The following is an 18,522-nucleotide window of genomic DNA, read 5'->3' as shown; positions in this document are numbered from 1 at the left end:
GCCAGAGTTTCCAGACTCCAAAGCCAGTGCCATCTTTATCCACTATACCATGTTGCCTCTCAGCAAATCCTGAAGATCTATCAAATCTTACCTCTAACACTTGTGAGCCCTAAGATCATACCACAAGGCACTGATCTTGAGTTTATTTTTTCATCTGTAAAATGAAGATCAAACCTGTAACCTCATAGGATTGCTGGGAGACTTGTCAGTCAGTCTACAAAATACTCTGCAAACTCTCAAATTCTATCTAAATGTCAACTATTGTTATTTCCACCACCTCAATCTGCTTAGATTTACTCAACAGTCTAAAAAAAGCAAGTGATACTAATATTCTTGTTTAGGAATTACTGAAAATTACCCTGGCATGCGTTCTATCAATAAAAAGATATTAAAAAAAAAAAAAAAAAAAGAAAAATTACCCATGCATATATCTTGTAAATAAAAAGCTGTAATTAAAAAAAATTTTTTTTAAAAAAAAGGAATTACTGAGAGCAACTCCAAGAAAAACCTAGCCCACAAAGGAGATATAGTGCTTCCAATACAGCCAGCAACTCTAGTTCCTGTGAAAAAGTACAGCACATCCCTCATGCAAACCACCAAATATCCTTTTTATGTAAGAAAATGTAATAAATGATAGACCATACTATTTAGACAAATACAGTATAATTTATTTTTATGTTCACTTCTAAGAATAATAGTGGTATGTGGTAGAGGGAAGGGGAATGTTTCAACAACTTAATATGACAGAGTCCATCGAGCAAAGGCAGAATTCCACAGGGATTTGTCCTTCTCCAGTTTCCCCTTTTATTCAGCAAGCAATGGAAGGGAATATGTTAGGCTCATGTAAGCTACCTCCAGGTGCTGCTTGGTTCCCAAATTGTTAAACACACAATAGAAGTAGCTGTGATAGTTTGGTCACTGCTAACATAAAAACATTTTAAAAGAATTTACTTGATACAACCTTTTTTATATTTTAGGAAGTGCTTGATATAATTAGAAAGGGCCTGGGTTTTGGTCCTTTGCACTAGGAAGATGCACTGGGTGAAGATGGGTGGTCTAACAGACGGGGCAAGGGATAGATCTCAGCCAACTTCAACAAGCTTGTTATATCTCAGCCAAGAAGGTTTACAATAAATGTAGCTGTCCACTAACAATAAGTGATTTGTGGGCCATACCAAATTTAAACATGATTACCAGACATTCAGAATCATCAAATTTTGAAAAACCTAACAGTAATGATTCTAGGAATGATCCAAGAGTAGGAAATATTTTCAACAGTTAAAGGACTAACTCTAGAGTACCAGAGAAAAGAATGTGGCTTCTTTTGGTCACTTGGGTAGAATCCACATGAGTTACTTACAGTTCATAGTGCCGTATGAAGGCATTTTCCTAGGAAAAAAATCCCCAGACAGAGGGAATTGGTCCACTGGCTTTGATGACCCATTTTTCAAAAAGTAATTCTTATCAACCAAAGGTCTGTCTCTGACAAATGATTCTTCCATATCATGAAAAATCTGAATTCAAAACAGCTAAAATGTAAGCAAAAAGACATCAGAAAGAAAACTCAAGTCCTCAACTAAAAAGATGTATATGAAAGAAGATTAGCTCAGATTTCTTGGTAAAGGAGAGGTGAGATCTTTTAGGTTCACCAATTACAAGGGATGGGTTGTTGTACCTTAGTCTGAAGTAAACGGACCTCTATGAAAACTTGCTCTCCAGCTCAGAAGAAATACATAACCTTTTAGGGTCAAATTCTGTGTTTCCCAAACTGTGTTCTGTGGGATCTAGCATTCCACATCAGGTGAATGAGGATTCCATGGAGAATTGATGCTAATGATATCATCTCTAAAATATTAAATATGAAATGGGGCATTATTAAAATGCTAATTATGAACAGCAATGTTTCATTATGAAAATAGATTTAATGGGTTCTATTTTACTCCAACTTCCTTTATCCTAGGGATTCCCTGGACAGGAATTTAAAAGTTCAATCAAAACACTTTATTAGTCAAAATAGTTCTGTGGTTAAATTGCTCTGGGAAACCCTGGTTTAGAAGGAATGAGGAGGGGTAGGGTTTTAATCAATAGTACATCCTACTAGCCAGGGAGACTAGGCTAGCTACAGGAGAATGTGGGTTGAAATAAAGATGATAGAGGATTTAATCAATTTGCTAGTCGTACCTTATATTAAAAAAAAATAAAACTAGAGGTAAAAACTGGTGGCTATTCATAAGATGAAGGGGCTCTTAGTAATATACCTATGACTGCTTTTTCCCTCTCGTTCTGCAGAAAGTTCTCCATCTGGCTCTCAAGAGCAATCAGCCTTCCCCCCTCACACATCTGGGGGAATCGGCACAAAGCGCATCCAGAAGAAGGCAACCAACAGTTCCAAAGCAAGTTCAGGCCAACATGGTGAGAGCATCAAGTGTCCGAGACGAGGACTTCAGTGATGGCACAGATGAAATGATGAAATGTCAGGTTGCTCTGCTGACAAACTCTTCTGCCTTCTGGCAAAAGTCAGTGGTTTAAGGACGAAGTGGGCTTTGCCATTCACTGAGAATCATAGATTTTTAAGAGCTGGAAGCCAAGTTAGAATCACAAAATTATGGAATCTTAGAGAAGGAAGAAACCTTAAAGGTTCTAATCCCTCCCTTTTCATTTTACAGATGAAGAAACTGAGGCCCAGAGGGATGAGGTGACTTGCCCAAGATCACACAGCTTGCAGGGGGCAGAGACGTGACTAGAGACCACATCTACTGGCTAGTCAGCGCTCCCTCCACTTTGGCAGGCTGCCCTCCAGAAAGCGATTCTAAAAACAAAACAAAAATAATCTTCAACTATGTGAAGCATCTCAAAAATGATGACCATAATGTCACAGTTCTCAAGAAAAGATAGAAGGAATTTTCACCGAGGATGTTCTTATTTAAAAAAATAGAGATTTTCAATGTGTGTATCAGTGTCTCTGGCTTCTAGACAGCATCTTCTTGGTGCAGAAAGATAGGTTTCAGCAGTCCTGAGGGGAAGGCCCCATTTTCAGTGGCACATTCGGGAGGTCATTTCCTTCTGTCAAAAACAAGGCCCCCAACCCAAGAAACAGAATGAATTATGGAAATCAGAAACACTCCAAGAGGTAACATTCAGACGAAAATTCTACTTTAGGTGCCAATTGTGAATTTATTCTTAGCCTCCTGAAAAACAAAAGGCATCAGAATAACCACCAGCCAGGAAACTATTTCATATTATTGTTCTTTAAAAATGATAGACAGGCTGATTTTAGAGAGGCTTGGGAAGATTTACATGATCTGATGCTGAGTGAAACAAGCAGAATCAAAAATACACTGTACACAATGACAGCAAGAACATGTGATCCACTATGACAGACTTGGTTCTTCTCAGCAGCAGGGCAATGTCAATAAACTTTGGATGGAAAATGCCATTTGCACCCAGAGAGAAAACTATGGGGAGAGGATATAAATCAACACATGCTATGTTTACTTTTTGTTCATGGCATTTTTCCTTTTGTTTTGATTTTTCTCTCCCAAAATGATTCATAAGGAAATATGCAAACAAACAAACAAATAAATAAATAAATAAATGTGTATAACTCAAAAAAAATGTTTTGTTTTTTTTATATATGGGGGGGAAGGAATAAAAAAAAACCCATTCCAGCATTTCCCAGAGGTACTAAAAGCACTTGATGATTATTACTATCCTCTGTTATTTTGGATGGTAACTTTGGAGGAGAATGGTAACTAATTTGAACTTTTCATCTATGATACCAGATAATTTTCCCTTCTATCAATTTCATTTGGATACAAAGAACCAGAAGAAATAGGAAAACTTGATGAGAGTTCTCTTTCACTCCAAATATACAGGCAGGTAAGCTCTGGTCCACTTAATTCTTGGCTCTGGCCTTGGCTGGTAAACTTGGTCAGGTTACTTCACTTATAAATGTTACACTGCAAAGAGTGCTTCATCTGGAGCCAGAGACTCTGGGTTCAAGCCTTGGCTCTACCTCTTGCTACCTTAAAGACTTTTAAGCAAAACACTTAACTATCCTGGACCTCAATTTCTTCCCTACAGGAGGAGGAAGATATACTAGAGGAGCTGAAGGTCTCTTTCAATCGTGCAAATTAGATCTTACTGTCCTGTAAACCTGCCCAAAGGACCACATATGCAATTTTGCATTATAGTAACTAGTGCTCTTGTCATATTCCCTGACTGAATTGTAGTAAGCTCCTTCAGTATGCTAGCCACACTTATTTTTCTTTCTCTCTCTCCCCATTCCATGTACAACGTGCCATGTTCACAGGAAACATGTTATACATTATAAATGCCTAATGAATGAATGAGAACCCTTACTGGATTTCCTCGCATTCTATCTCCAAAGAGCTTTCTCTCATTTCCATTCATACTACCACAGTCTTGGCTTCATTATCCCCTATTAGATTAAATAAATTTCATAACTGCTCTCTCTGCTCCTAATCTCTTCCCTTTCCAATCCACCCTTCTCCTTTATACCAATGCAGAAGTCATCTAATTATTGACCTCTCTCACTTTTACACATTTCTGTTCCTATGCCTAGAACAAAATCTCATCTATATCTCTTTGTTTTTCAAGTCTTTCTTGACCCTCCTACCTACACCAACTTCAAGCAATACAAGATCTGCTTATAAGCCTTTTCTCTCATCATATACGTCTGATCCATCTTTTATGGAAAAGCAGGGCCCTACTGCCAAGCATGGAGTCTGGCACTTAAGCAAGCATTTAATATTGGTTGAATTTCAGAAATGATTACTTAATGGGTAGATAATGAGGAGGTGGTAGTGTTCAGCACTGCCACTATTTAGTAGTCAACAAGAGGCAATTAATTGCATACCACCACCCTCACCACCTCCAAAAAAGGAGCCACATTTTAGGCTGAACACTGGAAAGCCAGAATGTATTCAGAGGAAGGGGATCGATAAATCCTTAAGGTGACCAGAATCCCAAGCTACAGAAGCCTCACAAACACAACTTGGGCTTAGGGATAACAGGATACCTCTCTTCAAATATAGGAAAGACTCATGTGGCAGAAAGATTTTACTTTCTCCAGTGAGGAAGGAGCTACTAGATTTTAGTTGAATATAAAGTGGATTTCCTAACAATTAAATCTGTCAAAAAATATTAACTAGCTGGGGCTCAGGAGGTAAATGAGTTTTCTACTTCTGGAAGTCTTTTAAGTATAGGCTGAATCACCACAATGCTATAGAAGGGATTCTTATTTTCCTATTTAGATACTGGTTAAAAAAGCCAATTTCTGAAGTTCCCTTCCAATTGAGACTCTATGATAATATAAACCTTCTGAGCACTAGAGAGCACTGTGCAGATAGGAAGCAGATTCACAGAGCAGAGCAGAATTTCTTAAGGGAAGAGGATCCTCAGGAAAATTTGAAAGATAGTTTTACCTCACAGCTTTCCTCTTAAAAATGCTTGTTTATGTTTTCAGCCTAAGAAAAAAATAAGGGTTCTTCCTAAGAAGTTTAAGAAGAAGGTGACATCTGAAAAAAGAACCATAGGGTCCTTTTCTTTAGGTGGGCAAGATGTAGCGTGGGCCATGGGAGGTTACTGATGTCTTGGGAAAAGGCACAAATGAACCCAGACTGAGAATAACTGCAGCAGAGCAGTCCCTTTATTATGGGGGAAATCATAGGATTCAGAGCTAGCAAGACCTCACAATCATTTGGCACAAGTGGAGGTGTTTGGCCTGTGGTAGCAGAGGTGTAAGTAGCAAGGCTGAGAGCCACTTCCAGATCCTTGGAGCCTACCTTCCAGGGTCCTTCCACTATATCCTCAAAGTGATATGAGTGAGTGAATTTTCCTCAAAATTCAGTCATTTTCATTCCACCAAACTACTTGAGGGGCAGTAGAGAGGGAAGGGAAGGAGCCTGCCCAGGCCAGAGCTGACTCTCACAGCCAAGGGGCACTTAAGAAAGGTATGAGTGACGTCTTTTCTTTGCTGAAGGATGGCTGGGTAGTTCTTTTGTGTCAGACTCTGGGATAATATGTTTGGTTCTTTCAGAGTAGGAATGTTGCCTTATTTCACTCTCTGTCCTATAACTTTTCATTAAGATAATTTGGATCACAATTCGACTGAGTTGCATTTTTATTTAGTTCTATGACTATTATTTTTAAAGTCAATAGGTCAACTTCCAGCTATTTGTTACAGGGGTCAGGAATAAAGATTCTAACAGGGACCTGTTTTAACTGCCCTATTATTCCCATCTCACACCATTTTCCCCTCTCTTTTTACCATAGAAAGACTTCTCCAAATTTGCTGCTTTCACAGCCTTTCATTACTCACTCACTTTTCAAGCTTTTGTAGTTCAGCTTCCATCAGCCTTAATGTATTAGGCTACTATGGGCAGAGTCACCAGGGCCTCCCAATTGCCAGACCCAGTAGCTTCATTTTAATTCTCATATCCTTAATATCTATAACATTTGACCCTTTGCAAGTATATCTCCAGTACTTTGCACAGTTTCTTGCACAAAGTAGACATTTAAATGACTGACTGACCACCCTCCTCCTTTCTTCTGTGACACTACTCCTGCTTCTCTTTGTATTTCTCTATCACTCCTGTGTTCCACTGCCTTCTCCTTTTTTTCTCTGAATCCCTTACATAAGCTCTACAGAGCATTCCTTTGACTTTTCACACTACAATCTCCTGGTGTCCTCATTCCTTTTTAAGCCTCAATCACATGCATATATCTACTATCCAACTTCTCCCTAGGTCCTGGGTCCAAACTTTCAACTGCACAGTAGACATTTCCAACCAGACATTACCAGCATACCTCATAATCAACATGCCTTAAACTCATCAGCCCCCTTTCCTAACTTTTTTATTTTTGTTGATGGGACCATCATTCTCCCAGTCATCAGACTTGAAATCTTTGAGTTTTCCTTTTGTCTGACCTTTTACAAACATGCAGATGTTGGATTCTATGAAATCTACTGGGGCAATATCTTTTGCCCCATCCCCTCCTTCCTATTATCACACTTCACCATCTAGTTCAATACCTTATCCTATGATATCTCATATATTTAACAATCTCTTTTCTATCTCCTCCAACAGAATATAAGCACTTAGAAGATAAAAACTGTTTCTTTCACCATTGTATTCCCCAGATCTAAGTCCCGAAAATTATAGATGTTTATGGTTTGTTGAATTCAATATTTTCAATTGAATGGGCACAAATTTTGGGGTTTTTTTAATTAAGAAATATTCTGAGGATGAGAATATTTGAATTTGAACTTCTGATAGAACCTTGTCCTACCATTATTAGGAATCTACCCTCCAAAATCTAACAGGTCTCATTCATTCATAGTAGTGTGACCTTCCTTGCAAGCAGTATTCATATAATTCCCTATTTCATCCCATTCCCACTTGCTTCAAGAACTATTATCAACTGAGCCTTAATAAAGGAAAAATTGTCTCTGTAAATAAAGGGCAAAACAGACATTACTACATTTAAAGCAAAACAGATATTACAAGTACCTGAAAATGTGGTCCTTATATTACTCAAGAATGAGCAATTTTGAAAGTTAGCTAAGTGGTTTTATTAACATGATTTTCTGATACTAGCCTCCTGCTTCAGCTGATAAGTGTCAGAAACTCTGTACATTTCTGGTAATAACCCTGGCCATTTCAACTTCTCAAAGCTTTGCTTACTAATGGATTCAATTAAAGCCATGGAAAGACTCTGCCAGTCACCTAATCCAAGAGTTTGCTGAAAAATTAATCCCCTTGAAGTGGTAAGGACAGCTAAAAGGATACAAAGCCAGTCGCTATGTGTTACCGTCTTCCCCTCCCCTGACCCTATGGCTCTGCTTCTACTCACCAGTGGTTCTAATTCTTTGGTGTCTATCAGGTTAAACTCTTTCACAAAATAGTAGAAATGCTTATAGCAGGTGTTCACATGAGCCTCAGAGCCCATCTGAGTGATTCGGTCAAAGTGGTGAATGTAAACATGAACAAAAACTCTGAAGAGCCTGGACAGGATCTTCTTTACCACTTGCAGAAAGTTCTTGGGGAATGGAGTACCTAAAAGAGAAGGACCAAGAATGAGAAAGAATATCCTTTTCCAAAAATCATTTATCCTGCCCACAGATACTGAACTGAAGTTAGAGAAAAGCTCAGAGAAGCTATTGAAAGGTTAATAAGAGAATATTTGAGGAAAAGATGTTAAGAACAGGTATCAATCATTTAAATTAAAGAAACTGAGGGACAATTTGAATGGATCCTAAAAGGCTTATTTTACTTTTAAATTATATAATCCTTTCCAAAGCTATCCAGAATAGAATAAGAAGAAATATGTTTAAATAACATTATGAAAGAAGGGTTTAGATTAGAGAGGAAAAAGAATTTCTTGGCTGGGAGAATTGTTGAATACTGCAGTAGGCTAACAGTGGAAAAAGCTTTCTCTAAAGATCCTTTGTTTAGATACAGATTTTCAAGAATTAGGATCTATTTAAATACAGACCTATTTGAAATAGATTAGATAATTTATAAAGCTCTTTTCCAGCCTTTTATTTCTCTGGTAAAGGAAATATTATTGGGGAGATGTAAAAATTTTTAAAGTATATATTCTACCACATAATCCAATACATTGAGCATTTAAGTCTATGTGCAAGGAATTGGGAATATAGAGAAATAAACAAAAATGTCCTTGCCCTCAAGAAGCTTATATGCTATTCGAAAGAATCAAAATGTTCACCAATAAGCAAAGAGAAAAAATACAGACATAATATACAAACTTAATTTTTTGGGGAGGGAACAATACTTACTAGGAGAGTGAGGAAAGAGTTCTCATAAAAGGTGGAAGTTAAACTGAAACTTGAAGGGAGGAGCCAGAGTTTCCACAAAGCAGAGATGAGGACAGAATAAATTCAAGGTATGAAGGCAGTTGGGTGCAAAAGAATGGAAAAAGAAAATGAATGTTATATATACAGAATGACAATTTGGCTAGAAGGTAGAGTCAATGAGAAAAAGCAGTGTAAAATCAATCTGGAAAGACATGTGGAAAACCACACCATGAAAGGCCAAAGAAAGGAATTTAACCTGGAGCAAAAAGAACACACTAAAGCTTCTTCCACAGGGTAGTGAAATGGTGTAAATTTTAGCAACACACAGTTCTCATTCTTACTTCCTCCATCTTCAGAAGAATGAAATTATTCTTAAAGCAAGTTACACACTTTTCATATGCTCTTCTGGCAGATATGCAGGTAGCTGAATTCCCCCAACACTCCCTATCACAACCATACTAAGTGTTTGTGCCAAATGTGAGGTTCTATAGCTTCGAGACCAGAATCTAGTCCAACAAAACCCTTTATCATATATCCTCAAAGTGGGCAGAAAGGTGAAATCCCCACCTCCTCTCAAAGCTGACTCCACTTTTTGAGAGCTTTCATTATTATCAAGTTTCTTCTTACATCAAAATCGAAATTATTGCTGAATCAGTTTCTTTGCATTATTATTTGTAGTGATTTTAAAGACCCTGACATGACCAAAGACAACTAGGGGTGGACTAAATAATGAAACCCTGAAGGAGTTTTTCTTTTATACTGAGAAACTGCTTCTATTCAACTTGTTGCAACAATGTCCTGTTAATAAATTACTGTCAGCCTCACTTGTCTCATCTTCCCTATCTATCCAAGAATCTTTTGTAAATTGTTCTATTTGTCCAGGCCAGAGAAGAGTTTGAAGTTTGACAATAGCACCTGGTAATGTGTTTCTGAAGTGGGGTACCCAAAAAGAAACATTATTCCATATATGGTCTGATCAAAGTACAGAGGGACTCTCACTTCCCTTTCTCTTGCATGTGATCTAGTCCAATCTCTAGATGAACAACTTTACAGCTGGGCACCTGGACTCTCCAGAAGACTTCCCTCCAAGAAGTAATCCACCCTCACCACACTCTCACTCACTGCCCAGCTTTGGAAGCCACTTCTAGCTCTTGTAGTTAGGAAGCTTTTCCTATATTAAAGCTAACTTCTCTTTGGTTCTCACCCATTTGTCCAAGTTCTATCCTCGTCTAACTTTTAATCTACTTCTTTATTCTGTTCACGTGGTCCATATTGGATTCCCATGGCAAAAGCTTTCTGTTTTTTCTCAGCTGACCTTCACCCAAATGGTCTTCATGTTTCTCCAATCAGGTTCTTAAATTACCTCACATAAGTCTAACTTAGTAAAATGGTTTTATTCCCCCTTTTTAAAATTTCTTATTTGCCCCACCTAAATATCCTTCCAAAGCTACCCTCCAATCACAAGTCCCACTCTACCAAGTTTTAATAATTCCTACACAGTCAAAATTCACTCCTTATAATGGGAACACTATTAGGAATTTATACAGGAACCAACAGTTCACCTTATTTGCCATACGTTGCCATACATATACATAGAAATATGATTATTGCTGGCTCTTTCTCTCTTTATCATGTCCTATAAAGTACTGTTCTTCCCCACTTCAACTCTTTTAATGCTGAACTTGCTGCTCCTGTTGGGAAGGATGTCAGGATATGACAGAATGTGAGGGAGTTGTAAATACCATGAAATTAAAATACCATTTCTGTGATCTATTTGGCTATTTTCTTCCTTTTCAGTTTAAAGTCTTGGGATTAGATTCCAAAGATTCCAGGCAAATATGCTAGGTGTAAAATTTTAGCCCAATATTGCACTATTTAAGTCCTAGTTCCATTCTGATACCATCTTCTTAGCCAGTGATTCATTTTTAAAAATTTGCCCCTCTCTTTTAAATCACCTTCATTGAGTAGGAATGACAAAACTACCTGTGAGCCTATGGCTTTCAGTTTTTGTTTTGTTTTACCCAGGACTAGCAATGGTTTCTGAAATATCAAATTATTTTATGAATATTTGTGTTTATCAGTAGATCAATAATCTTATCCATATAATTACTGAAGTACCAATCTGTGTGACTGTTATCCATTTTTTCCATTAATCTTATATAAAGGATACAGTCAATGTTAGGAGGATGTCTAATGTTGGTTCTTTTGATACTCTGTGAATCCTATGAAGCATAATGTCATTTATAACCACTCTCCCCAATCTTAGTACAAGGCTGGTTCATTCCTTTCCTTAACCTACAGACCCTCCTTGGTGACAGAGTGCAGCTGGCTCACACCTACTTTTCACAAGTCATTTCCCTTCTCTGGACCTTAGTTTCCTCATCTGTAAATTGGAGGGATTGGACTAGATGATCTCTAAGGTCCCTTTCAGGTCTGAATCCTAGGACCTTCTGATGACATCCCTGGGAGACAGACCACTGACACTAAGAGACTGATCTAAACAACAGCAAGTGAACATTTTCATTTCCATCCCTAGGGACTGCCCTCCTGCAAAGACCACAGCCCCAACACTGCCATTGCACTGCTTCTCCTGCCAAACTTAAATTTCCATCATTAATGGATCAGACAACAAAACACTGTCAGAGACAAGTAGAATAGTCACCTCCATCATCAATTCAAGAGTTTGAAAGCCTTTTCCATAAAAAAATTAAATATATCGAACTTGACCTTATATATTCATCTATTTTTATGTCTAATATCAAGAGTCTGATTTTATAAGTATGGCCATGTCTTCCTTTGAGGTAGACCTTTAGGAATTGCAGTGGCAAAATAAGTTCACTATCCCAAAGCAAAACTTACCTTTCACTGGACTCAGAAGGCATTCTAGCCTGGGAGAATCTGCTAAAGCCCATACTGTGCTCAGGTAGCTTTTGAGCATCAAGGATCACTTCCCTGCCACGATGAAGCAACAGAGCACTATCCTTATAGACAGGCAGATTTGTTGATCAATAAGCAGTAAGGTCCCTTCTATGTGCCTGCTCTGTGCTAAGTGCTCATAATGCAAAACCAAAATTAAACTGTCTCTACTCTCAGCTTATGATTTAATAAGGGACACAACGATTATAGGCATCTAAGTATATACAAAATAGCTGCAAGATCATTTGAGGGGGATGCACTACAGCCACAGATGCTTACACATACTCATACACAGATGTTTTTTGCTTGGTGCTAGAAGAACAATACCGTCTTTTTATAGATGAAGGAATCAGAGGAGGTAAGAAGTGATCCTTCTAAAATCAGTTACATTTATCGTAAGATCAGAGCAGAAGAAATCCTATAGTTTGGTTTCTTACTATGCAGGTTTATTGAGTCCATATATCACCACTAAGTTTATACAGTAAGTCACACAGTAAACAGAGAATATCAGCTTAGCCCTCAGCTTCTTAGACTGTGACTCTCAGTTACACTATAGCCATCTTCGTGTCTCTCTATACAGAAGCACCATGGCATAAATACCTGAATACTGAATTGAGAATCTAGAACACCTGAGCCCCAGTCTCACTTGACACTAGCTTAGTGACTCTGGGCAAGGGATTTAACTTCTTTGAGTCTCAGGCTACTCTCTAAGTCTTACTTAAGTAAAAAGTGGTTATAATTTATGTGAGTAGAAACTTTCCACAAGGAAGAAATTACAGATACTTAATGTAATGGTGTATGCAGTTCCCTAGGTATGAAGACAATTAATTATAATATAATATAACTTAAGTTTACATAGTACTTTAAGTCTTGCAAATGAAGTACTTTTCTCATAACAAACTTGTGAGGAATGGAGTACAAGTATCATTTTCCTCATTTCACAGATAAGAAAACTAAGATTAAATTATTTAGTCAGAGATAAATATACCAACAACATGTTGATATATTTATTATCCATAATCTATATCCATTATCCATAATAATCCAATAGTTTAATAGATTTTTTTTCAAAAAATATTTTTATCATTTTTCCCTCCCCCCCCAAAAAAAAACCTTAACTGCTGCCCACATATCTTCAGGATAAAGTCCAAAATGCTTAGCTTGGAATTAGAAGTTTGCTACAACAATGTCTTTCTTTTCAATCTTATCACACACTACAAATAGTCCAACATGAACACTTTGCTCTGCAAAATTCTCTACAAACATTTCTCCTCCTTTCTTGCTTCCATGCCTTCATATGGTTTCACCAATTTGGAGTTGGAAGGAAGCACAGAAACCATCTAGTAAAACCCTGTCATTTTGCATATGAGAAAACTGAGGCCAAAAGGATTAAGTGATTTGTCTAAAGTCACACAAGTAATAAGAAGGTCTTCTGGTTTTAAATCCAGAATTTTTCCCACTGCTTTTAAATATGCTGGCTATTTCTTAGTGACTCTCCAAATTTTCCCCATCCATTCATAACAAAGGGGTGGTACATTTCTAGTTCCCAGAGATCACTCTCCCACCTCCTTCTATGATAAGTTTTTCTATACTGCTGGAACAAAAATAATTGCACAATGAGTCACGTATAGCCTTGGGACATTTCTGGAACTGCCAGCTAGCATTGCTTTTTAACTTACTGCTTTTAAACCTTTTTGCCTTAATTCTAAATTCCTCAAGGACAATGTCTAGAATTTAGGAACCTTAGAACACAACTTAAAAAGAACAGGAATAACAGAGCTACAAAGGGACTAAAAGCATTTAAACTTCAGTGTAAGAACTGAAAGTAATTTCTTAACATGGACACCAGAATGCTGATGAAATGCTGGAGCTTAGCTATCATCCAGTTGAAACCCTTTTCCAAAGGAGGAAATAGGCCCAAAGTCTACAAATGATATGCCTAAAGGCGCACAGTGGACTGATGGAGGAGGCCCCATCTCCTTTGGACTTCATCTAGTATCTCTGGCATTGCTTTGTCCCTTAGCAACGCCTGAATGCACATAGTCACTTTATTTTTCATTTGATTAGGTGACTACATGTAACTCTAGACAGAGCAGACACTGAAATGAGAGGGGTTACAAGGCAGATACATTTCAGAAGGTGGAGAGAAAACAAACCCTTCTTAGCTGACTTCCAGTTACCTGGTTTTCCTTGAGGCCAACCCACATGAAGATTAATATCAGAAGTAGCAATTAGTTCATGGCCAACCAGCAAGAACTGCATTTCTTTTAGTTCAAAATGATTTGTTAAAAATCACACACAATTCTCAAGGAAAAATAAATAAATAAAAAGCAGGAGAAGGGAGATCTAGAATGATAGAGTTTCAATTTACATTATAAGGTGGTAATCATTAAAATTATTTGGTACTGGTTGAAAAAAAAAAAAGAAAAGGAAATTAGTGAAATAGATTAAATAGGCAAACAACATTACTTAGTCTTTGATAAACCCTTGACTACAACATTGTAAATGGAAAGAACAACAAAATAAAACTGATTGCCTTGAAATTATAATGATTATACTGGATTCTGTCAATATAAAGTTATTATTAAATAAAATTAAATTAAAAAAAAAACAAAGAAAATCACACACAAAAAAAGAAATTATAATGATTATAAAGAGAAATTCAAGGAAGAACAACCTTGTTCTTTGAGAAAGTGGGGAAACATGTATGTGGAATTGCATAAAATGTATTGGTTAGTTTTGCTTAATTGTTTTATTTACTCTTTTATAATGTTATAAGGAACAGATATATTAGGAAATGCAACAAAAGATGTTGATACAAAGTTGTTTTTAAAAAGCAAAGACATACACATAAGACTAATAATAGCTAACATATATTTAGTACCTACTTTGAATCAGGTACTGTGCTAAGTGCTTAATAATTCAGGCAGTTGAGTTGGTGAAGCCTTTCCAAAGTAATGTTTTTAAAGGCATAAGATAAAATATGTAATACTACAAAGGAAATGATCATGAAGTACAGTTAATGATTATATTTTTAAAATTTTTAATGGAACTATAGAAGAACCTAAAACCCTTGAGACTTCTAAAAAGTAGAGACCTAATGTAATTCCTCACAACATGGACAAACAAATAAGAGGTCAAGAAATGGCAGATAAAACATGGATTGTAGTAGAACAACAACAATAAAGCAAGCTGCCATCCAACAGCAGAGCCCAGCTCTCAACACTGCCATCACCATTACCACAGTGTATAATTGCTTTGCCACTCTTAGTTCTTCTGAGATTTAACTAAACAAACCACCAATGTGAGTGGACGCCAATTGTAAACTTTTACAGATGAGAAAACTGAGACCCAGAAGAAAAGATCAAGGTAACACCACAAGGCGTTGAACTCCAAGGCTTTTGCTAGCACACTGTGCCTACGGCTCAACACATCAGCAGGCGATAATAAGAAAATTTTAATTGTTGGTGAATCTCACTCAAAGAAGCTAAGTAAGGAGCATGAGTCTTTTTGATAATGAAACTATATTTTATTTCCCTGAAATGAGAAAATGGAGGCAGGGATCTAGGTGTGAAAGGAAAGGGAGATTTGACTTAGCCCTCCAGTTATATTTTACATTTTATTTTAAGTTATGATTTAACTGGGGGGAAGAATAATGGGAATGGTGTTAGCAATTGCCAAGTGGATATAGGACTTCGCTGCTTGAAATTTCTATGACTCATAGAGAATGGTTCATGTTAAGGGTGACTAGTCCCAAAGTAACTGGATTACTTTAACAAGGAATCCCTACTGAACTACTACAGCACAAACTTATTAAAAAATAGAAAAACAGAGACAATCAGAGATCAATATTGTTCTGTACTCCGGGGTACTCCTTTTCTTGGTTCCCCTGCTGCAACTCTACTTTGGCTCCAGGCACTTCTCTACATGTTCTTTCTAACTTCTCTAAGAGAAGCACCAGCTTCTGTAGCAGCTGAACCCTGAAATGAACTGATTCACAGGGGGCCCAGACTCAAGTTTTAATGGCACAGGAACTCAGTACTCTACAGGCCTGGAAATAAGTGCCTTGGACAGACAGGACTGTCAATTCTAGCAAGCGTAGAAAATGGAAAGGAGAAGGTAGGAGACCTTTTCCTTGTTTCTTATTTCTTAGATAGGAGCCCCATGGCCACAACTCACCGACATTGGTAGGGAAGATATCTTCATTATTGATCTGAACCTCAATCCAGTCCATCAAAAGGTTCATATACTTGGGTGCAGAGAGAGCAGTCGGCTTCCGGTATTTCTGTTCATCTTGCCATCGATATTCATACTTAGGACCCCCAGACATCACGGGACATGACTGTTCAGTGCAGTTATCACTGATGGTTCCATAAATGAGATTGATGCGATTGAAGAAGTCTACCACATGCACAGCCACCCAATCATTTAATTCCTCATCAGAAGGCAACTGAACAGCTAACTTCAGATCTAGCCCTGCATTCAGGGAAGCTTGAGCCTTCTTGTGAAGTTCAAATCTTTGTGTTCCTGGCTCAAATTTGCGCTTAGGCCGAAAAGTTTTGTCCTTATTGAAAACCTGCTTTAAGAAGGGGTTGGACATTTTTCCCCCTTCTGCTGTGACTTTGTTGTCTCTTTACAATTCTTCAAAGAAAAAAACAATTCCTGTTGACTTAAAAGAGGAACTCCTGGACTTTTTTGAGATCTGTAATACAAAATTTAAAAAGCATTATAGGTTAGAAGTTAGAAGGGATCTCTCCCTTGACATTAGTTCTTTACTCCCTTTTATTAATTTTTTTATTGAAGCTTTTTAGTTTCAAAACACATAGATGGATAATTTTTCAACATTGACCCTTGCAAAACCTTTTGTTCCAATTTCTCCCCCTTCCCCCATCCTCTGCCCTAGATGGCAAGTAATCCAATATATGTTAAACATGGTAAAATATATGCAAATCCAATGTAGGCATACATATTTATACAATTATCTTGCTGCACAAGAAAAATCAGATCAAAAAGGGAAAAAATGAGAAAGAATACAAAATTCAATCAAACAACAACAAAAGAAGTGAAAGTGCTATGTTGTGATCCATACTCAGTTCCCACAATCCTCTCTTTGGGTGTAGATGGCTCTTTTCATTACAAGATCACTGGTAGTTCTCTACTCTCAAAACAGAACTTAGCTGAACTTCCACAATGAAGAGGGTTGCCAATTTTGAAGTAAGAAATTTCAAATCCAGACAATATGGTACAAGTTCCCTGGCTGCCCAGTGACACATCCTATTTGTTCAACAGAAAACCTGTAGATTGAAACTGTGGTCTGAAGGGAAAATATGGGTCCTTCAAATATGGCCTTAATGTTTCATTTCTTTTCAAAGACATTCTAAGAATTTGGTCAGAAGTGGAGAGGTTCATCTTTTTTATCCTTGGCGATAATTTCCTTTCCATTCATCAGAGAATTTCAAAGTTGGAAGGAATGTCAGCTATCATATAGTCCAACTCACACATAAAAGGTTACAGTAGCCTCTGCTTGAAGATCTCTTATAACGAGAAACTCATCACTGTCTAGGCATTCCATCCTACTTTTGACAGAATTGTCAGGAATTCCTTGATGTTAACTCTACAGTTTGCCCCTTGACAACTTCAACTCTGGGGCTTAAATAGAATAAGCCTTGTCCCATCTCCATTTGACAGCCTTTCCAATACTTGAACACAGCTCTCACGTCCATTCTTAGTCTCTTCAAGGACTCTTGCATCATCCTAGTTATCTTCCTTCAGATGCGCTGTTTATCAGTTATCATTAAGCCCCGGCACCCAAAACTGAATAGTTCTAAACTGAGTGGCTATCACTGCCCTATTTCTGGAGGCTTTTCCCATCTTAATGCTGTCCAAGACCATATGATCTTTTTTAGCTACACTGCTGACTCTTATTCTTCACCTTACAATCTATTAAGATACTCCCATTTTTCCAGAATTGTCTCTCCATGCCGCCCCTATTTTATATTTGTGAAGTTAATTTGTTTGACCCAAGTGCAAAGCTTTATATAGTTATCTCTTATAAGAAAGCTCTATAGCCTGTCAAGATCTTTTAGTATTCTGACTCTATCACCCTAGTGTGTTATTATTCCTCCCAATTCTGAGTCAGCAGATCTGATGAGCATGCCCTCCACGCACCCTTCCACATTTGTCTAGTATATCTGAACAAAGGCTGACTTTCAAGGATGGCAGTTTTTCCTTAAAAACATTTTAACTGTCCACAAAAACAAATCAAATAAAGATAAGGAACAAAATCCTACATCAAATCCAGGCATTATTTTTGTGAGTTTGAAAAATATTGTACACTTCAATTTGGAGCCTCCTGATTTAGATTTTGTTCTAATTCAGAGGCAAGACTGAATTTTAAATTTTCATGGACCTAAAGATTGTTTAATTCAAGCCACTCATTTTAGAAATGAGGAAGCTGAGCCAGAGAAAGATAAAGGGATTTCCCCAGTGTCACTCAGAAAGTAAAAGCCTTAAGTCAAAGCCATCTTCTGACTCCCAAGTTCAGAAAATCTTCCAATATCATCTTAACACCTCTCTCTCTCTCTCTTCTTCCCTCTCTCCCTCCCTTTCTCCTTCTTTTTTCTCTCTCAGCAGGATAGAAGAAAGGCTAAGCTAGGCAATAATCCAAATGAATCATAGGATTTTTAGAGCTAGAAGGGATCTTCAAAATCCCTTTGTCCAACTTTCTCTTTTAAAAGGTGAGGAAATTGAGAAATAAGGATGTT

At 37.4% G+C, this 18,522-nt stretch overlaps 1 protein-coding gene across 1 annotated transcript in view; it reads right to left on the bottom strand.

Moving 5' to 3' along the window:
• Nucleotides 1–646: 646 nt before the first annotated feature.
• Nucleotides 647–18,522, bottom strand: part of MOB3A (MOB kinase activator 3A) — a 37,651-nt gene continuing 19,775 nt past the window's right edge. The window contains exons 2-4 of the mRNA XM_051972249.1: nucleotides 15,938–16,460; nucleotides 7,879–8,081; nucleotides 647–3,063 (exon numbers count right to left, since the gene is read on the bottom strand). Coding sequence (XP_051828209.1) covers nucleotides 3,034–3,063; nucleotides 7,879–8,081; nucleotides 15,938–16,358 — 654 coding nt within the window. The 5' untranslated portion in view covers nucleotides 16,359–16,460 and the 3' untranslated portion in view covers nucleotides 647–3,033. The remainder of the gene's footprint in view (nucleotides 3,064–7,878; nucleotides 8,082–15,937; nucleotides 16,461–18,522) is intronic.

Source organism: Antechinus flavipes, chromosome 1, assembly GCF_016432865.1.
Source record: "Antechinus flavipes isolate AdamAnt ecotype Samford, QLD, Australia chromosome 1, AdamAnt_v2, whole genome shotgun sequence".
In the NCBI taxonomy this organism is placed as follows: domain Eukaryota; kingdom Metazoa; phylum Chordata; class Mammalia; order Dasyuromorphia; family Dasyuridae; genus Antechinus; species Antechinus flavipes.
The sequence above is the reverse complement of the archived record's forward strand: the minus strand, read 5'-3'. Positions and strand labels throughout refer to the sequence as shown.